Here is a 22,172-nt window from a genome sequence, read left to right on the forward strand (position 1 = left end):
AGCCAGGTCACTTAGCCTCTCTGGGCCTCAAGTATTCTCTCCATTTGAGGAAGCTGAATACTTGGAGGCTGGGAGAGCGTGGAGTGCAGGGGCCAGGCCCTAGGATGGGATGGTGGTTGTGATAACCAGGGAGAGAAGCCCAGGCCTGGACTAGGGCAGTGGCTTTGCCCAGCAGGGCGACGAGAGAGATGTTTAGGATGTAAATAAAACTGACAGCACTTGATAACCATTTGGATGGAGACCATATGACTGCCTTCAACTGTCCTTCTGGGACTACAAACCACATTAAGCCCTTCCCTTGGTTTCCCACCTGACCAATTTACCCTTGAAGTGAGTACAGGCATTGCCTCCTCCAGGGTGGGCAGGAGAACGTGGGGCTTGGGGCTTGGTGCCTGGGCTTTGGAGCCAGACCAAGTGTAAGTTCCAACTCCGCCCCTCACTAGCTCTGTAACCTTGGCCGAGGTACTTACTTAACCCTCCTTAGCTGCCCCCTACCAAGGACAGGGCTAACAACAGAGCTCACCTCCCATCCTGCTGTGAGGATTATGAGTTACGAAGCGTAAAGCACAGTGCCGGCCACATGGTGGGTACTCGGTATCACACACCTTAGTCCAGGTGCCGACGGCCACTTGCCAGGCCCCTCAACTGTGAGTCCCAGGGCCGCCCCGGAGATGCAGCGTAGGTGTTACCTGACTGGTGAAAACAAGTTTAGGATCAATTGGGGAGAAGCCCAGGGGACTCTCACTGGCCCAGGAGGTGTCTGTGTCCCCCTCCCCCAAGAACCACCAGTCTGGTCATCCCAGACTTTTTTTGGAAATTTTTTTAATAGTTATTGAATGTTCTACAGCTTACAGTAAATATCATAGTTACAAATTCTTGGCTTCAATCTTTCAGAGTGATCACTATCTGATCTTCAAAACAAAACGAAACAAAAACCCAAAAGAATCCAAAACAATAAAACAAAACCAGATTTACACTTCATACACACAAGCGAGGCTTTCCAATCTTTACACTCCAGGCTGTGTTTTGAAAACACCTATAAGTTCTTTGATCAAACTACTTGGAAGACACTGGTCAAAGGCTTATTATTATTATTTTAAATGTTTTTCTTTTTAAAATGTGAGTTCCAATAAAATTTAAAAATTAGATTCCAACCTGTAGCTTAAAATGAATTAAAAAATACAAAATCATATACAACGCTCTCTCACAGGGATGGTACATGTCACGAGAACAAGTTTTCTCTGTCGTGTGACATGAACAGGGATGCAGATACCTTTTAGTCAGGAGATGGGAACGGGCCCTTGGGCCTTTAAAGGTCACTACAGACAACTCCACGTTGCTAGAGGCCTGGCCTTACATCCCCTTGGGTAAGGAAGAGCTGGAGTCCCACCACAGATCCAGATAATCTGGCTGACCCAAGAAGGTGGTCTTTGGGCAGTCCCACTCTTTCCCTGACTCTCAGGCATGAGGAGGAAGGCTGGAGCCTGGAGATGCTGGTCTTGCTGGGGTCAGGCCCAAAGATGACTTCACCCATTTGAGTCCTATGGGCTGGTACTTATCAGCAAAGCTGTTATATCTGTTCTCCTCAGAAAGGAAAATACCCCCTCTACCAGGAGCTGGACTGGGTACAGGGCCTCACTGCCACAGCAAGAATACCCAGGGACTACGCATGCAGCCACAGGGAAGCAAGAGTTCTAGTTTCCCTTTCTGGCTCTGTGACAACCAACCCCAATCACCTGGCCACTGGGCTGGACTCAACAGCACGCAAGATAGAAAATACCCATTGGAGAAAGTGAGGGAGTGAGACCCAAGTCTGGCTCAGGCAAGGTTGGTTATGGAATGTTGAAACTGGCCTGTCAGGAATTTTAAAGGCTGGGCCCTAGAACCATGTAATGCCTAATTTCAGAAACAAGCTGTCTAGCAGAAGGGAACATGGACAGGTAAAGGACAAACCCTGCCACCAGCCTGGCACACCCATAGTAGGCTGAGCTCTCAGAGGCTCAGGTGTGGAATTAGATGTTAGCCTGGCTGGGTCTCCTCTGCTGTGACCCTGCTTTTGGAGGTAGGTCTGGCTTGGATTCCCCTGGGGCTGGACACCAGTATGGAGCCTCCTCCTCACCTGCCCCCTCCACTGCCCAGCCTGCCCCTTCCGGATTCCCAAGCTTGGCAAGCAGCGGGGGACCACATATCCTATAGTGATGTGGAATACAGGAAAAGCAGAGCTTCCACGTACTTTCACTCAACAGCAATTGAGGAGAAAATGCCATGGTGACATCTAAATGACTGCTCCAACCACAGTGCTGGGACCAAGAGCACTCCAAGACCCATGCCCTCTAGGCCCTCCCTCTCTGGCCACACAGCAGAGCTGAGGATCTGATATGCAGGGCTCCAGGCCTGACTCAGCCAGAGTCCTGTCTGTACAATGAGGACACCAGAACTTGGTGACCAGAGGATCTGCACTACTTTTATGCTCCATGTGATTCATTTCTGAAGCCTACTCAGAACAAAGCCAGCCTCTCCAAAGAAGCACTCCCAGATCTCTGGGAGTGGGATACCTCAAACTTGGAACACTTTGGGTGCGCAAGGGTAAGAGTTGGGATAAGGAGAAAGGACTGCACAGTGTCTCTCTAGATCCTGGTCCTCACCCATGGGAAAAACAAGCCCAGAAACTTGAGTCAGATGTGCTTTTGGCCATTCAGGGCTACACCAGGTCCCCTGGAAGTGCCAACTCGCCAGGTCTGGACAGTGGGCAGGCTCTCCAGGGTCAGAAAGTAAGGGTACGCAGGCTTCCCAGGGACATGGGTCTTTCAACAGACAGGTGCCTGGGGCTGCCCTTGAACATGTCTTCAGTCCTGGGCCTCATGACCCCAAAATGTTTTGCTCAAGTTAGGCCTTTTTCTTGCAAATTCTCATCCTCTGGGTGCTGCCATCTGGATATGCCTCTGGGTTCCCAGGGCTCCTCATAAAAATCTGCTCAGCTGGGAGGACTGAGCTCCCTAGGTTTCCGTGGGGTCTTCCTCTGTTTGGGGGCAGACAGGTAGCCCATCCCTTCTGCATGCCTGCCACCCAGACCCAGCAGGTGCCAGCAGAAAGAGCAGAGGATTTGAAGAGTTCAAATCTTGGCTCTTTCTCTTATGAGCTGTGTGACCTTTGGCAAGTCTCTTAAGCCTCCTGAGACTTAGTTTTTCCATCTACAAAATGGGGATTTTTGGCAATCAATGTTGAAGTACTTTGTACACAGACAAAAAACTCTGGACAGGTGCGAGTGTCCTTTTTCAAGATATAGGGATGGGATATGTACTTTTGGGTCACTGCCAGGAGAGAAAGAGGAACAGCAGCAACTGTCCTGTCTCATGGGGAAGAAATTAAATACATTTTTCCAAAACATGGCAGAAAGATAATTTCCAGGCTCTTAACCACTTGGGGGCACTCCAGCTTCCAGACTCCAGCTTCCTAGGCCCCAGGCTAATGAGAAAGAGCCAGGTAGAAGTGGTGGAAGCCAAGAGGGTTGGCTGGTGACTGGAACCACCTGTACCCCTGACCCTGGCCACCAAGCTTGTGGTACTGGGGAGAGGCAGTGGAGTGGGGTGGAGAGAGGGCTTTGCTGGTGCCACGCTGTAGCTTGCTATGTATGTGGGCACACCCCGTGTCCTTTCTGGCTTGCTGGTCTTCCTACAATGGCAGGGCCCTTCCAGCGCTGACCTCTGTCCAGCTTGACCATTGGGCCATCCAGTATCTTTGGATAACACCCATGGTACCTCCCAACAGACGCCTGTGATCCTACCAGGTGTACTCTCATCCTACCACAGGCACACTACTGCCCCTGTTCTCCTGGGCTCAGTCCCTCTGCAATGACTCCCCAAGCTTGGCCAGGCTTGTGGATCTCTGTCAAAGCAAAAGGGTGAGGCCAGCTGAACTGGGGCTCCAGTGCTCAGGCTGAAAAAGGGGCGCTGGGCCTGGGCCTTTCCAGACCACAGCCTTTTCACACCTTGTTTTTGCCTTGGGGTCTGTCTTTGATCTTGAATTACATACTAGGGCTAAGAGAGGGTACTGAGCATCGATGTTTCAGTCCATGAGACTGTGTGTGGATTCAGACTGGAGGGACAGAGGCCGCAGGCTGGGATTCAAATGGCTCTGCCACTTATGAGCAAGTCACTTTGCTTTTCCAAGTCTCAGTTTCCTCATGGATCAAATGAGAGAATAATCTATTTCACAGGGTTAAACCAGATGATGGATATGAAACTGCTTTGTGAACTGTGAGGTACTAGATGTTAGTTTTTACTTACTGATATAGAATGAACAAAAGTAAAAAGGTCATTCCTAGATCTCCTCCCTTTTTCCTCCTCTCTGTGGTCCTACCCTAGCCCATCTGGAGGCAGCAGGGTTCAGGGAAGCTTGTCAGGATACCAGCATTCTGCTCACTTTGGGCAAGTTCCCTTTCCTTCTAGAACCAGTTTCCTCATTTGTCAAATGGGTGTAATAACTCTGACCCTTTCTCTCAGGGCCAGTAAATTAAAGGCTGTGAAGTGCTCTGAAGTCTATGAGGCACCTGACAAATGCAAAGGTTTCCTATTATTATTATAATCATTATTATTATTTTGGCATTTTCTAAACATGTATGACATAATCTAAGACAACCTTCACCCACCCTTAGAAAACCAGAGAGTAGGAGGAGGTATTTGCAAAAAATGGATTAACACTGGAAAACTTTCTATTGTTTTAAGATGAAACCTCTTCAGCACCCCAGAACAGACCATTTAGGACAGCTGGGCTTCTCCTTACTGGTGCTGCATTTCCCAGGAAAGCCAAGAAGGTGGGCCCCCAACTCCTGGCTCTGGGTTGAGGATGCTGCTGGGTTTTGCCCTCCTGGGAACAGCCAGGTAGCCTCTGAGGTCCTTCTGGCCCAAGGGCTTCCTGATTTTCTCCTCCTTTAGGGAGACATGGGAGGTAGGGGTAGGGATTACGTCCAAGTATGCATGAATTTAAAATGAAGAGAGTTATTTAAAAGTTATAAATGTTATCAATGATCCCATTCTGTACAGTAAAATGTTCCTCTCCCCGCATCCCCAAAGGGGCTGCTGGCCCAGCCAAGTGCTGGGTGCAGGGGGACAGTGCTAGACAACCGGGCTCCTGGCTGAGACCAGTGCGTCCCTCTTCTCCCAGGAGAGCCCATGTCTCCTTCTCCTCTCCTCTCAGGATGAGGGGCTACTGTCTTAAAAGCATGGACTCCTTTTCAGCCATCCCTAGGGCTGGAGTCAGGTATAGGATGAGAGTTCCACATGTCTTCACAGAATTTCCAAATGCTATTTCTTCATTTGCAATTTCTGTTCCTGCCATCTGCCCCCATGTGACCTCTGCCCAGTCTTCAATCCCCGCCTTTGGAATCCATGGAGGGAAAGAGCAGAAACAAAAGCCCAGAGACTGTTCCCGAGCTCACCAGGTGTGGGCACTGCTGACTTCATTTTTACAAAACCAAGCCAATCCATCCCTAGGTAAATTTTCATGGGCAACATGCCCCAGGCAGGAAAGCTGCATTTAATGCTAATTTACCGCAAGGTCTAGGGAAGTCCTTTCCGCTTCACTGGGCCTCAGCTTCCTCATCTGTCAAACAGGGGAATGGATGAGATGGTTGCTAAGGTCCCTTCAGTTCCATGAGTCTATGAAATGTTTATTGCTATTGCTTTTCCTTCACTATCCTGACCTTCAGAGCCACCAGCACCCGCCTGGAATGTGGTTCCTTCACTGTGGCCGTGAATGGCACAAGGTAACCAAGAACTTGGCCTGTCTGCCAGCGCCATGGACAGACAGGTGAGCCCTGGCAGTGGGAAGGGCAAAGGGAAGGGAGAGAAATGCCATAGGTTTCCACTCTAATCAGGAGCAAGCTCCTCATCAGAGTGGATCCATGAGGGCCCAGGGGCCAAGGTCTGGATTACACAGGGCACCTGGCCTTCCAAGGCTTTGGGAGGCTGGGATCCCACCACCCTGCAGCTGCTTGGTAGGTCTGAGGTCAAAATCACCTTCTGAGGAAGTGCCAGGTCAGTTAACATCACTGTGCAAGTTAGAGGGTCCAGGCCCAGACAATTTGGCCAGAGACCTTACCAACCAAAGCCAGCAGGCAAGCGCCTCTCGACCCTCTTCCCTCTTCCTTTCCATAGTGCCCTCCCTCCCCCCACCCTCCCCCAAGTTCTCCCAAAGAAAGAATCTGGTTTTCCCAGGTTCTGATCTGGGGTATTATTAAGCTGCTATGAACACTCCTACCTAATCAGGTGGTTTTGTTCTTGGTCTGTTGCGATGGTTCTCAGAAGAGATTTCATTTGTGTCAGGACATGGTAATGTCTTAAACTAATCCTGCTTGAGGAAAATCAAAAAAGAAACAATCCCCCAGAGATGTGGCCTGCTCAACAGCTCTGAGTTCCTACCCTGGACCTGAGGATCACATCTCTCATGCTCTTCAAAGGAAATTGCGCCTTCAGCTGAACCACTGCAACAGACCCCACTCTCTGCCTGCTGCTAGACTAGGCTCCCGGGACTGGATTCTTGGGGAAGAAAAGAAGAGCAGAGAGGATGTGCCTGGTCAGGTAGGAGGAGGGCTAGAGCTGGAAGGGCAGTGGTAAAAGGGGGACAGTGGGGAGAGGCAGGAGATTAGAAAAAGCAGCTTTTACAAAAACCGAAAATAAAAACCAAAACCGTTAAAGATGCATAAAGTGACCCTTGCACTTCCGTTGTCTCTTCTTGCAAATAGAGGTGGTGCTGCTAGGGAGCTGCTCCAGCACCTGTGTAAGACTTGAGTAGTTGCATACAATGTGTGACTCCAGATCTGGGGGAGGAAGGGGAAGGCCGTTAGTGACAGTGATATCCCTGAGGCCACTTCAGGAAGCTCCTGGACCCCCTCCCCTCACGCTGGGAGCCCTAAATGGAGCCCTCTGTGCCTTCCCAGTGGAGCTGCCTGTTTCCCGTCCAGTGCCAAGAGCTCCTGGAGGAGGAGGGCGGGGGAGATGAGGAAGTAGGGCAGAGGATTTTCAAAGTGACATCCCTGGAGCCCTGCAGTTCACTGGCACTGCCTCAGCAGCTGCGGAGGGCAGCAAGGAATCTGGTGGGGGGGATGGCCCAGGGTTTCTGCCTGGCCCCAGTCAGAGCCAACGTCTGACTGAGGTAAAAGTTCATTGGAAGAATGGGGCCCACAGGTAGAAGACGTCTGAAGACTGTATGGTAAAGAGCACAGAATTTACTACTAGAGGATTGGAGTTCAAGTCCCAGCTTAGTTTTTACTGGTTAAGTGATGTTGGACTATGTATTTACCTGTAAAATAGAGCTAATGATCCTTATTTCACAGAGCTACTGTGAGGATCATGAGAGAGCATACGTTCAGTATCTAGAATATATATAAAGTGACAGCTATTATTAAGAGTGATATTACTGAACCTGGAGCAGGAAAGTAACTGGTAACTGTCACCTGCCCCTTGCTGACACCTGTGCTTCAGACCAAGACAGGGGCTTTGAAACAATTCTGCTTTGTGACCCTCCTACCTCTCCCACCCTGGGCCCCACTCACTTGGATGGGCTGCAGGCTTTACCAGTGCGGGGGCACATAGCTGTACGCAGGGGTCCCTTGGGCCCTGTATGCTGGCATGGAGACAGGGTGTGCCCCGATCGCGGTGTGCTGGGGTGCAGTCAGCAGGGTACCTGAGCATCCAGAGAGAGAAGAGTAAACCTGATGAGGCCGTCCCAGAGCGCTGGGATGAAGAGGATGAAGCCACAGTCTTTCACACAGCTGCTGCCCACCCTTCCGCATCTTGCCAGGGGAAGCTTTCCTCATGCTCCGGACAGTCACTCACTCATCTTCAGTGGCCTCCTTTCACCCTTCTTTGTATGCTCCTCTCATTGCACCAACATCACACTGAGTGGTGATCGCTGGTTCACGTCGTTGTGTTCCCACTAACCTAGCTGTTCCTATGGGTAGGGTTCTGGTCTGATCTATCAGTATTTGGTCCCCAGGACCCAACCAGCAAGGCTGGCACCCAGCAGACATTCAATAGCTTGCTGACCTGATCTGGGGAGTGAGAGGCCTCAACAACGCCTACATTAGGGGGCAGAATAAAATCCCAACTCCCACCTCCTGCCCACTCAACCCCTCGTACTCTCTTCCCCCAGAAGGTGACCTAGCTGATTCTTTGAAAGTTGGATCTCTAAAGGTTATTCAGAGCCCTCTTTTCTTCTCATGTCTTTCTTTATAATGCCAGTTCATCCAAAGACTTCCCTAAACCTGCTCTTCCTCTGGCATCTCTCCCTGCCCCCATTCTCAAGGTTCCTGAAGGGCAGGGTTTCTGGAGTAAGCCAGAAATGAAGAAGGGGTCCTCTTGGACTCCTGCTTCTCCTAAGCCTCACAATTAATTATTGGACAGGTCCTTAAGCTCCTGCCTGCTAAATAACATTGCCCTATGCCCTCCTTTCTGGAACCCTGCTCCTACCAGAGTCCTAGCATCATCATGTCTCCTCTAAACCAGAGTTTCCCCCCGGCTAAGCCTGCCTCCACCTTGCAGCCAGAGAGAATGATTAAACCAAATTCCATCTCTCCTCTGCTTAAACCCCTTTTCTATCTCCCCGTTACCTAAAGGTATTCAAGACACTCCACCACTTTATCTCTGACAACTATTCCAGCCACCCTTCCAACTCCATGCCCCTATTTTCTAAGTGATTTAGACCATTTCCATTCTGTGAATGTGCTTTACCCATGTTTTTTACCCCTGGACTGCCCTTCCCTTTTTCGTCTCTCTGGTTAGCCTCTGTTCACCCTTTAAGGCCTAGCTCAATATGTCCTCCTTGGTGAAATCTTCCCCATCCCTGTGGACAGAGTTAGAGGGTCCTCTTCTGTGTTCCTAGAACCCCCAGGCACAGAATTTTTCATGCTGTGCTACAATCGATTCCATGACTGTGCTCTCCACTCTGTCATGAGTTCCTGGAGGAAGGGAATGGACACCGACACAGATGCTGCCCTTACCTGCTGACATCGCCATGGTGGTGCCGGCCACCATGCCCATGGCCACGCCATTGGTCCTGGGAGCAGCGACAGGCGCCGGGTAGATGGCAGAGGGAATGCTGTTGGGCTGGACGACCGTGGTGTGGTGGATGACATGGGGCTGGGCAGCATACACCGGCTGTGTGTAGTAGGCTCCCTGGGGGAAAAGAGGCTGAGGTCACACAGGCTTCTGGAGAGGAGGGGAGAGGGGAGGGGAGCCTGTCCCAAACCCTAAGGGATGGGGTCAGAGAAGCTCTGGCCCAGGGACACAAGGTCTGGGGCTCTGCTTCTGTCTTCTACATGGCTGTGGACAGTTCAGTGCTGGGCTCAGCTTCTGGTCTGAAAAATAAGGCTTGAACCCTGTCCTACCTCGCTCCTAGAGCTGCTATGATGATCTACTATGTTTATCTTATTGCAATGTGCTTCTTCTTAGACTGCTTAAAATATAAAGGTAGGGACCACGATCAATGAGTGAAGAGGGCTGTGGACGAGGCTGGTGAACTTCGGAGCACTGTGCACATGTACACATGAGGGATTACTGGTGGGAGTATCATACTGGTGTGAATGCTGCCATTTTACATACTGGAAAAATGTCATAAATGCAGAGCACTTCCCCAAATGTCTCTTACTATCTATTTCCCTCTAGGCAAAAAGGCTGAGGATGGAGACAATGGTCTGAGGTGACATCCCACTGCCTGGATCACATGACTGCTTTGTGCTGTCACAGCCCACAGGTCTGCTGACCTTTGGGCAGAGTAGACAGGGCGTCCTGGATCATCTTAATCCAGAGCTTCTCAAATGTTTTTGCTAAATAATAACAAGAGCCTCAGCCTGTGGATTGAGGTAGACTGGGGGAGTGTGTAGACTGCAAGGTTATTGTTTGAATGACACAACAGCGACAGCTGATCAGAGCCACAAACTCTCTTTTCCTCTCTTCTTCACCTGCCTCCACCCCACCCAGGTTGGTGGCTCCTTTACCTGCAGAAGAAGTGGGCCCGGGCTTCTACATGTACCTACCTGGGCATACAGATTCTGCTGGGGGTAGGCACTTCTGATGGGATACATGGCCGTCTGATAGGGGTTGGGTGATGGGGAGTAGGGGGGCGGAGCAGTATTACTCTGGGTCGGTGGGACCTTGTATGGTGTCCCCGCAGTATATCCTGTACCAAGGCAATAAGAGAGACTTTCAATTAGTTGGCAGAACAGCATCGCTGGAAGGCAGCAGGTCCCAGTCACGACTCCCCAGACAAACATGGGCTGAATCCAGGCTGGAAACACAGATGAGAACAGACAGAGAACAGGGCTCCACCCAGACAGCCCTGGCCCCAGAGGCAGCTCCCTCAGTGGCTGCATGTGTGGCATCTTTTATTTCTCTGTCTCAGGGCTCTGATCTATAAAATAAGAGGCTGGGACCAGATGATCTCTTAAGGGACCCTTGCAGCTCAGACGGTCTGGGACTCTGAGCCATGTGCCATGAGACAGGCAGGTGTGCACGGACGGGAGACCCTCAACCTGCTCGCTGTATACTGCACTCTCTTCTCGCTTTTCTGTCTCCGTACTCAGCACCTCAGGGCATCCTCTGCTGCTGCTTCTGTCTTGCTTTCTCCTGTACTCTCTCTTTTTCTCCTTGTATCTCTCTCCCTTTTTGGAGTGCCCTCCACTATGTTCCCCTTCTTCCCTGCCAAGTTTTAAGGTGGAAACCCCACTGAAAACCCCATTCAGAGACCCTCATCTTCTGGGATGCTGAAAAACTTTGCTCTACACAGCTGGCCTTGCCTCCCCTCCTGGGGTTTGGGGGAGGGCCACCGCTGTCTGAAAGACTGAAGTCAGGGATCAAAAAGGTTCACATCGACCTGGAACCCAGGCCATGTGGGGTCAGCAGGGTGGACTGAAGCTGGGGTAGGGGCTGAGAAGTCAGGCCCCAGGAAGCTCACAATCAGCCATTCAAACAAATTGTGCTGCCTTTGAATTTTCTGGAAAAGAGGGTCAGATCCTAAGTTCGCAGGAAAAACCTGAAACATGAATCACTCAGGAACAAGACTGTGTTCTTAGAGAATCACAAAATGGAATGATTCTTTGGAATCCAAGTGATCATCAAGTAGCCCCCACTCTCTTACTCTGTACTAGGGGATCCTGGGGTTCAGAAAGAGCAAGTCTTTTTAGGAACATCACCTGCTTTCTGAGTTGAAGGGACAATGCCAAGGGACCCTGGCTTTGGATCTCCAATGGGGTGCCGCTGGGGCTTCTTCCCTGTCCCCATCCTGGCTTGGTCTGGCTGACACATCATTGAACCTCTCTTGGCCTCAGGTTTTTCGCCTACAAGATGCTCACCGAGGACCCTTTCAGTAACATGGAGCTGTTTTTACAAGAAGGGACTGGGGCCAGAGTGAAAAGTGTGCTTTGCTGGAAGAGAAGAGGTCCAGGCTTCAGGCCAGGATTTCCTCCAATTTGCTGTGACCACTGGCAAGTCTCTGGGCCTTAGTTTCCTATTTTGTAAAATTAGAAGGCTAAGAATGAAGATCTCTTCCTGAACTAAAATCCCATTTTTCTAAAGACCCTGGGTCTCTTCTACCCTAACCCCAAGTTAAAGCAAGCTGCCACACAGTCACAAATCTCTCTCAAGTCACACCACAGCTTTGGCATGGCGACCCCCTGCCCCTGATGAGGTACTCAGAAGGGTATGAGAGCTGCTATTTAGTCACCACCCAAGGTACCACCGAAAAGCTGTCCTGCCCTCTCCCCTGGAATCATGTCATTTATCTTTCCACCTGCAGACCCATAGTTTGTTCCATGAGAAACTGATTTTGTGGTCAAATATACTTGGGAAATAAGTAGGAATGGGGCTGGAAAAATACATTAATGAGAAGGTAGCACTGATAAGAACTAGAAACTAACTGGAAGTGGAGGTACGAGTCAGTTGAGAAAGAAGTCTAGAGCAGGTTCCTCCAAGTTTCTAGATTGTGCAGCTAATAATGAAATTTGGTCACAGGAGGAGAAGCAGATACTGTGGGGAAGACAGGGAGTCTAGGTTTGCAGACATCTAGAAGGAGCCATTTGAGGTGTACTTCACCTTGGAAAAACAGTTTACTTGTCTGTAAAACAAAGGGGATTCTCAAGATGGGCATGTCCCAAGAGTATACAATGGACTATGATGCCAAGGGATCCTGTTATTTTGCCATCCCCCCCAAAAAAACAGAAGGACAAGGAGAAGGTGGGAGGGAAGGGGGAAGAGGGGGAGAAGGAGGAGAAATATAAAATAAGAGAGAAATAGGTTTTATTCCATGACACTGAGAAGTTTTAAAATGATAGGATGAACTGTGAATCTCCAAGATAGGGATATGCAGGAGACTATTTCCCAATTTGTTTTACCACAGGATCTTTTATTCATCCTATTCACATTTAAAACATGCAAACTACAATTTTTTGTGTGTGACTGTAGCTTGTTTTGGTAAATCAAGTTTTACTGTAACACAGCCATGCCCATTCATTTACATACTGACTATGGCTGCTTTACTGGTAGAATGGTAGTTATGGCAGAGATCATAAGGCCCAAAAAGCCTAAGATATTTATTATCTGGCCCTTTACAGGAAAAGCCTGCTAACTCCTGATTTAAAGGAATAAAAGAGGGTATGAGGAGTCCTGCCAGAGTGGAGAGCACCTCTCTTCCATGCAGGAGGGCAGGACACCCCTGAATCCTCAGATGCCTGTCTCTGAAAGCTACATAGCACAGGGTTGTGATTATGAGTAGTCTGGAGCCAGACTGACTGCCTGGGTCCAAACCCTAGCCCTCCTACTTAACAGCTGTAGAATACATCCGTCTCCTCATCTATGAAATGGGGATAATAATATCACTTACTTCATAGGGTTACTGTGATGAATACATTAACTAATAAGTGCAAAACCCTTAAAAGAATGCCTGACACATTAAAAGCAGTTCATAAAGGTTAGCTATTATTCTTTTCTCTCTCACTGTATAGAGAGATAGTAAGCTTCCTGTTCTAGGGGGTATACAAGCAGAGACTGGTCTGAAAGATGACAGTACATAGGAGGTTAAACTATTATGACTTCTATGGTGTGATCCAGCTTGGAACACAGACTCCAGGATTCTAAGATTCTAAAATTTTATTAAACTATTAAACTATTAATATTAAGTTAGTAGTTAATATTAATATTAAATTATTAATATTAAGTTAAACTATTAAGGTTAAACTATTATGACTTTCATGGTGTGATCCAGCTTCGAACATAGACTCCAGGATTCTAAGATTCTAAAATTTTATTCTAAAATTTTAAAATGCCATGATTTTAAGATTCTATAAAGTTAACAGGCCAACAGTGCTGGTGACTTTCCTTTATGCTCCTGGAGAATGTGTGCTGAAGTTTTATCCCCTGAGGAAGCCTGCACTAACCCTCTCTGTCACAAGGACAACCATCTTACAAAGTGTTGAGATTATCCCTCTGAGGAAAATCAAAAGGTTCCAAGAGACTGCAGTAGAATTTGGTTTCCACATCCAAGAATAACCTTGTCTACAAATGTATCCTTTCTTCATGTTATGAAATGAGACACACACAAACTCAAAATACAAATCAGTAGCCAAAACACACTTGGTGGCCGAAAAGATGATGCTGGAGAAGAAGGCCTTGCCTATTTGTCCAGACAGGTTGAGGAGGGAGAAGCAGAACTGCAGAGCTAGAAAAGACCTTAGAGATCATCAAGATCAACACAAACGTTTCACAGATGAGACGAGAGCAAGTGAGCGACGGCTCACGAGGACCCAGGACTCAGTGCTCCCTCCTCTGACTACAGTGGTCCCAGTCCTGGGCTCTGTCAGTGATTCAGGTCAATTCTTCTCTCAAGGAATACCTTCACTGGACTAGATAATATCAGAGGACCTTTCTAGTGCTGATATTCTAAGTTCTGAGTATTTCAGTGGGACTTTTATTAGAAAATCATTGCAGAGGACATTCCACAACTGACTGATGGTCCTGTCCATACCCTTAAGGATCACTGGAAATTCCCCTGGGGCTGTAGCCTGGGCTACCTTGGGTATCACAAAATTCAGGGTTTATTACTTTATGCACCTAAGTTTAAAAAAAAAAAAAAAAGCCGTTGGATTTGATGGAAACAAAACCAAGTCAAAACAGAAACTCACTGATTTTGCTCAAATGAACGTAGATTCAACTCACTCACTCAGGGCCTGGGTCTCCTGAAAAGAGTTCTACCTCAGTCTGAAGGTTACAGAATTAGGACTTTGGAATGCTATACCTTAAGGACATTAGAGACTTGAATTCAATCCTCTCCAATTCAGATGAAGAACCTAGAGCCCAGGGGAGCAGCAACTTTCCCAAAACTGCACAGCAAATCAGTACAGGGCTGGGCCCAGAGTTCAGGGCTTACCATGCCCTGGGCAGAGCTCCTTTCTGAAATTATACGTCTCTGCAGTCCAATCTTGGACATTTGGTATATTGGCCTTTGTGTCTTCATTTCATTAAAGGCAATATTGTGAGAGAAAAAAGGAATTTGATCACTAGCAGTCCCAGCCCTGACTTATGAAAGAGGCTTTGTTTATGGTACCCTATTCTTTCTCTCAGGTTGCTAACCATAATTTTAGACTCCATCAAATAGGGTAATAAAGAGAGTGTGTACATTAGCAAGATAAAACTTTTTCAGCCCTCTCTTCAATCCTTCTGCACTGTCATAAATCTTTTTCGGTTGTAGAGCCCCTACCACCTTCAAACACATTGATCCTCACATCAAGGATGCCTTTTAGACTGATCAGTTTATTGACTATCAGATTTATATGTCTGGACAAAGCTCTATGTATGATTCTTGCCTTGACCTCCCCCAGTCTCCTTGTTGGCAGCTGAACAAGAGAGTGCTGAATAAGTAGGAGGGAGACCTAACTACAAACAGGCTTAGCAAGTGTTAGTGAAATTAAATTGAATTTGTCAAAGTGCCCTGAGTTTTCTGTGGTATTAGAAGCCACAAAATCTGTGTGCTGGGAGGAACTCTGGTGGGACATGGGAGGACCAGTCAATCCCACCTCTACTTACGGATTATAAGAAAGAGGGTACATCTTGGCCCTTTCTAGGGACTGTGATAGCCTGTGAGAGGACAGTGGGATATAGCTACTGGACTTTTCAGTGGAACTTCAGGAAGATGTCAACATAGTGGAAGGCAAGGCCTTCTAATACTCAGACTTTCTCATTGTGGAAAGGGTTGCTTCTGGAGGGAATGAATACTCCATACCTGGAGATGTGTTAGCAAAGGCTAGTTGGCCAACTACTGGTCTGGGCAGCTAGAGAGGAGGCCCCTGAAAGAGTGGAGGATATTGGGTATACAGCACCAAGGTGATAGAATCAGGAGCCTAATAGCTAGAGAGAACCTTAAAGATGACCTAGTCCAACCCACTCATTTTACATTTGGAAAAAACAAGGTCCAAAGCACAGACATGAATTATCCAAGGTTACACAGAACCAAGTCTAGAATCCAACTCTTTTCGTTTTCCACTCCAGGCTTCTTTCTGCTACACTACAGCAGGTGTGTTTATATGCACCTACCTCCATATGTGCAGATATAAGACAGAATATGCATGTATATGCCCATTTACATATATAATATCATAGGTACCTAGAAAAATTCCCTACTGCTATCATCCTTCTCTTAAATAACAGTAAAATTAATCTCAAGAAAAAAAGTCAGTAATAGAAACTTAACTTGGGTGATACACTTTTCTAGTTGTGCTGCTTACCAGTTGGATGGCATTGGGCATATTACCTTTCTGAGCCTCAGCTTTCAAACTGGAATAAAAATCCACCCAAATAGGACTATAGTGTAGATTAAATGAGAAGGTGATCATGAAAACATATTCTGCAAAAGGTGAGAGTTATGTTGTATAAACATAAGTTGATGTTGACCTGAAGGGGCAATGATAGCTAAGGAGAAAATAACATTTTAAAGAAAAAATTTAAATACAATGTATTCTTCTAATTTACTTACTTAATAGATTAACACTTCACTGAACCCCAGACCATCCGGCCTAATCTGCAACATCCCTCCGAGGGCCTGTGCAGCCCTTGCTGGCACAACTTAAGAGACTGGCGCTCACCACATCCAAAGCCAGCCACTCCTCTTTTGGACAACTGCAACACGGCACAAAGCTCTTCCTCATACAGAGTCAAAATGCCACTCAGTCATTTCTAAACACTGGTCCTCATTTTACCCAGTGGAGCCATTTTGTGTTAAAAATCAGATGTGAAGGTGAAACCATCAGTCACTCTACTGAGCCTCAAGTGAACGTGACCAATCTGACGGGCCAGATGGTTTCCAACCTTCACGAGGACTTCCTGCACATACCTTGCTCTCACAGTGTAGCCTTCATGAGGGCAGTGTTTCTCAAGCAGGGGGCAATTTTGCCCCCGGGGATATGCACAGGACAGCGCTCCCCCCCCCAACCAAGAATTATCTGCTCCCAATGTCCACAGTGCTGAGGTTGAAAAACCCTGTGCTAGCTGGAGGAGCCCCCTCTGTCCAAAAGTCCACAAGACTTTAAAGTGCCCTCTGTCCTTCCCTTGAAATGCAGTAACAGTCCTTCCCTCATCAAACTCATTGGCCAGGTGAGTACTTCCTTCTCTCTCCCTCACTGCTTTGTGTCTCCTCAAAGCAGGGTGTGTGATCAAAGAGGATGACCGTTTCTATATGAGGAGGGCCAATTTTTTGGTGGGTAGGAGAGAGAACCTCTTAAAACAGTGTCCTATAAATGTCAGTTTTAAAAGTTCCCTTTCCTTTCTTCCTAAGAGACAAATCAGTCCCAACCAAGGGGAACAAGGAAAGGAGGAGACAGGCTGTATTTACTGAAAGCCGCAGAGGATGCTTGGTAAGTTCGGTTCTCGGTCCCGGTGTCCACTGGGAGGTGGAAGGTGCCTTCAGTGCCACAGGAAGACGAGTTCTGTGGCCAGGCCTGTTTCATCAGCAGAGTTGCTTAAGGGAAGACACAAGAATGGCATTAGGCAGAAATAAGAAGTGGGCACCACCAATCACAGACACAAAGCAAGGATCTTGTGCTGGACGGAAACATATAACCCAAGGGGCCCTGTTCAGACACACAGGATGGTTCAGCTTTCTGAGATGGGTGAGTGGTTGGGAGGAGTGCTGAAGTGACCTTCTAAACGATTTGAAATTGAGGAAACCTAAGCTTATACTAACTAGGAGAGTCAGGATTTTCTACCCACTACCAAACCCATGAAAATGCTTATGAATACTGCCTTCTACTGCCTGACATTCTAGCCTAAGACTCTGGGATACTCCTTAGCCACCTGCTCGTTAACGTGTAGCAACTCGGAGCCTTTGACTATGTACTGGGCCAGATCAACTGAGTACCCCTTTTTATGCCTGAAATCTGGAGGTGTATTTAACAAATTGTTTTCAAAGAGTGAGCCCAAAATACTAATAACCACATGACATGAACCTTGCTGGACTGCCATCTCCTCTAAAGGGACTGAGCTTTGGTGACTTAGAAGGCAAATGCTGTCCAGCGGGACACTCCCTGCAAACTTCTTCTCCTGTAGACCTAGCCAGGGCCAGACAAACCTCTTGCACACCTTTTATGTCTCCTGCTGAGGTGCTACTGGCACTCCACCTGAGATATCGCCTCATGAATTAGAGATGATCTTTTGGGCCACTAAGAAAGCAAATGTCAAACTTGGGGTAGGTGTGAAATAGAGATGAGGCTCAGTTTGAAAGAAATCTGCAGAGACTTCCCAGGCTGACTCAAAGCTCAGCTTGAGAAATTTGAAGGATGATGCTTCCTATGGAATAGAAGTGGGGAGTGACTCAAAAAACTTACCTTCATGTGTCCTGTAGGGAAGGAGAGAGGAAATAGGGTTTCAAAGGGGGGGAGGGGAGGGATTGCCTAACATTTTAGGTATCTCCCTTGATATATTTTCAAACAATAGATGGAAAAAAAAATGTGTTTTTTTGGCCACACCGTGTGGCTTTTGGGATCCAAGTTCCCCGACCAGGGATTGACACGAGCCCTCGGCAGTGAAAGCAGGGAGTCCTAACCACAGGACCACCAGGGAATTCCCGAGGAGAAATAGTCTTGACCCAAATTTCTACTTATGGCTAAAGAATGATTTTAACAGTATCTTTTCCATTCAAATAATAAGGTCTTGGGAGACATGGATATGGGGTGTTTTAAAGTATATTAGCATTGGCAACAGTTGGATGTACGTGAAACATTTTAACAAGGGGCTAGGTAAGACAGGGTGGTATGAGAAGCAAGTTTGCCTGTACCCTCTCATTCCATCAGGACAAGGATAGTCCACCTCCAGAGAGATCTCCATAAACCCCTCTGCCTGTCCAGGTAACAGGAAATGCCTCTGGTTCCTTCAGTCATGGAAGTACTGGGGTCAGAGGAGGAGGTTAAAGACTCTACTGTTTTTGCTGAACCAAGGATAGAAGTATAGCTGTTCTGGGCTGACTCTGCGCTTGCAACAATGGCTCGCAATATATACAGCGGATGCTGAGAAATGAGAAGGAAATCATGGGCAGGGAAGTGACACTAAAAGGAGAATTCTGGTAGAAGAAAATGGAGATCCAGCAGAATTCCAATGCAGAGTCCAGGGCCTTTGCTGGACATTACAACATGACTCTGCAGACAACACAGGAGGAGGGCAGTCAATTTAAACAATTATCATGGGTTTCTTTTCCTGGGGGGCGGGGATGGGTGGAGTGGTGGGAATTAATAAAGGACCCAATTAGTGTTGAAAAATCTTATTAAGATAGCTCCAAATTTAGAATCTGCCACTCCACGTGGCTGGAAAGCCCTGGCCACCTAAAACAACTCCCTAAAAAGTGAAACATGTAGCTCTGAGAAGTCAGATAGAGCAAGCCCAGGCCCTCAAGACCCCACAGGAATCCACCAGGGAGCAGGAGGCCTAAATTTGGCTGCTGAGAATTTGGAGGACCTGTTCTGGTCCAGTTTTTAACCCAAGTGGTGCATCTTTACCATAATTTTAATCATAAGCCAAAAGTCTGACATTAGCCTAAAGGACCGTGTGACAATTAAAGTAAGTAAATCAAAATTAACCAAAGAGTGACTGAGGCCTACACCGCACTCAGCACTGAGGGGAGCGCCACGGTGGACAGGAGCACACGTGGGTCATGGTCACCGCACACCAGGTATTTATGGTCTCGCTGGGGATGCAACACAGCCACACGCCAACCAGAGAGTGAACAAGACAGCATTACACACAGTAAAATAATGTTCCAGATTAACCAGGAAAGAAGCAAGTGTGACTGTGCCTTTGATTATGTGTTTCCCAACTAAGCAAGTGAACCAACCTATACATGTTCCTGAAGAAGTGGGTATTTTCTTCTGGTTTCATTATAAAGAAAACAAATACTAACATTTTCTATATTTTTCTGTATATATGAATACATAATAATTTAAATAACTGGATAAATATGAAGACTGAAAACAAAAAACAACAAATAACAGCTGTCGACTTGACTTCCTCATTAGTTAGCTATACGTCCATATACAATTCTAAAGAAACCCATTCTGCTGCTGGTAGTGATTCAGAGCTCAGCTCTGGGATGAAGACAATCCAACTGAAGCTTTTAGAGGCATGGTAATAGAGGACGCTGCTCTGACAGGTATGCCTGTTCTTGGGTGCCATGAAAGGTACCAACTCCTAGAAATGGTCTATATTTTGAATAAATACAAGTGTATATACGTCAAATATTATTGAGGTGTACGTTTGAGACTACGTACTTTTGCACTTTATGTAGTACTATATATGTACTATTCCTCAATTTAAAAAAAGAGAGAGAGAGAACCCATGGCAGTGAAGGGCCACGGCCCAGTCACAGCATGCGGCCCACGTCCAAGTGCTGGGTTGTTCACATCCCTGGACACGGGGCCCTCACGCCCTCTGACACTTGAACAATCTGTTAAGCACACTTACAAGGAGGAGAGGCAGCAAGGGACCATCATCCTGAACAATGTATTAAGTCAGGAAATCTGAGTTCTAGCCTGGGCTGTGCCACTTATTAGCTGTGGGACCTTGGGCAAGTCACTATACCTTTCTAAACTTCAGGTCTGTTGTCTCATAAAATGGCAATAATAACCACTCCTTGATTGCTTCATAGTATTGACTGTGAGGATCAAAAATCAAGTGTCAGCCAGTCTTACAGTTTTTAATTCTGGTGTCTGTCCACTCTTCCATCCCCACAGGTGTGGACAGCTACAATGGAAGCTCTCATCACCTCTTACCTGAATTATTGCAACTGCTTCCTCACTGTTCTGTTTGTTTTTAAACCTGCCAACTCCAATCTCCAAGTTGCAGTCAGAGTGATATTTCTAAGACCTAAACCTAATCACAAGAACTTCTTTCTTAAAAACATTCCATGGTTCTCCATTACCTAACTCCTTGTGTGGCACTCAAGGCCCCTTGTGATCTACTCCTATGATCTCTCTAGACTCACTGTTCTCACTCTCAAACCCTACCCGACAGCCACACAAACTGTTCACCATTCCCAGACTATGCCAAGAAGCATCGCTTCTCTGTATTTTTGCTCACACTGCTCACTCTTCCTGGCATGTCCTTCCCCAAATGCCACCTGGTAGACATTTATTAATCCATCAACCAGGAGCTGAAGACTCGCCTCTACTATGAAGTCCTTTCTTTTCCCCACTTCTTGATCACAGCCCCCTCATGTATCCCACTTGGTTCACTATCCCAGTTCCTGTGATTCTTAGAAGCCCCTGTACTTGCTAGTTTGTCCATCTCCCCTGCTAAATTTTGAGCTCCTTGAAAACAGGAACCCTGTCTTACTGAACTTTGTATCTTCAAAGGGCCAGCTTAGGGTCTGGGACAGACCATTTTGTGAAGAGAAGAGCTCCATACATACACTTTAGTATCTCTATTTCAGATGCTATAACAGGAGGGGTGAGGAAGCAGGAGAGCTTCCCTCACTTTTTATGGAGTCTTCTGTTCAAGTTCATATATCCTGAGGCAAACAAACAGGACTCCTCATAAACAATAAGAGAAATGGGTCTGTGACTAGCAAAATTGAAAGAATAAGATAATAAGAGGGCAAGCTGTTAGCATTTAAAGGGACCTCAGAGATCATCTGGAATAAAACACTTTATCTATGGCCTGGAGACATTAGCAAATTGCCCAAGATCACGCAGCCCACAGCAGCAGCAAGAAGAGATTTTCACAGCTCATCTCCTAAAAGATGTGCCACACACAAATTCAATTTTCAACATCCAAATAATTCAAGGTTAAAAGTTGAGAAAGTGTGCAGAGACTTTACAAAAACATTGTCCTGAGCAGCCCAGGTGAGGGTGGTGAAAGCAGCAAGTCCCTCCTATGGTCCCTTCCTGTCTATGACGAAAAAGGACCTAGTCAAGTTACACTGCTGGGACCCTCACAGGTGCCCAGAAGTTCCCGTGGTGCCTTGGGCCTGGAGTCCACACTGCCCAGAGAATCCAGCTCTGGACCCTGGCTTATTAGCACACTTGACCCTCACCTCTCACCATCCAGGAAAATGCCCCCAAAATGAGCCAGAGCTCAAGATCTGGGCTAAGGGAATAGATTGTATCTAAAGTTAACCAGGTCTTCAAACATGTGAGACTGCCAATGGAGATGGAAAATCTGATCATGGGGCAGACTGGTGTTTGGCATTCTTACAGGCATAATCCAGGTACTCCTCCGCAGGGGCTGCCATAAAGCCAACAGAGGAGCCATAGAGACCCAGGAATTTTTGTTCACTTGTTTGTTTGAATTCAGCAGCCATGTGAGGGTAAAGGCTTCCGACCTAGGTCAGATGGGACCCAGAGGTGAGGAAGGGGAGAGACGCCTTTTAGTGCCATGATCCTTCACTGCTGCCCTAGGGGACGGTTCATGTGTGTCTCCAACCCATGATTTTGCACCATCAGACATGTTCCTGCATGCTTCAGGAACTGCTGCTGAGCCACCTGGGGGAGCCCAAGCCTAGGGGATGGGATTTGGGGAGGGAAGGAGAGGGGATCTACTGTTGTTACGAGATAACACATTCATAGGCCATAATACAGATGAGGAAAAATAGCTCTCCTACCATAAGCTGAATGCAGGAACTGAAACTCTGTTGGATAGAAATGTTAG

The 22,172-nt window shown here is 47.3% G+C and overlaps 1 protein-coding gene across 3 annotated transcripts in view; it reads right to left on the bottom strand.

The window, feature by feature from the left end:
- Positions 1 to 811: 811 nt before the first annotated feature.
- Positions 812 to 22,172, bottom strand: part of FAM168A (family with sequence similarity 168 member A) — a 215,981-nt gene continuing 194,620 nt past the window's right edge. For 2 of the 3 annotated variants that reach the window (XM_057553023.1, XM_057553022.1), the window contains 6 exons: positions 22,126 to 22,152; positions 16,873 to 16,998; positions 10,034 to 10,176; positions 8,999 to 9,173; positions 7,553 to 7,683; positions 812 to 6,817 (listed from right to left, as the gene is read on the bottom strand). In XM_057553023.1, coding sequence (XP_057409006.1) covers positions 7,571 to 7,683; positions 8,999 to 9,173; positions 10,034 to 10,176; positions 16,873 to 16,998; positions 22,126 to 22,152 — 584 coding nt within the window. In that variant the 3' untranslated portion in view covers positions 812 to 6,817; positions 7,553 to 7,570. The remainder of the gene's footprint in view (positions 6,818 to 7,552; positions 7,684 to 8,998; positions 9,174 to 10,033; positions 10,177 to 16,872; positions 16,999 to 22,125; positions 22,153 to 22,172) is intronic. The other variant, XM_057553024.1, reaches the window with a different exon arrangement.

Source organism: Balaenoptera acutorostrata, chromosome 9, assembly GCF_949987535.1.
Source record: "Balaenoptera acutorostrata chromosome 9, mBalAcu1.1, whole genome shotgun sequence".
Classification (NCBI taxonomy): Eukaryota; Metazoa; Chordata; class Mammalia; order Artiodactyla; family Balaenopteridae; genus Balaenoptera; species Balaenoptera acutorostrata.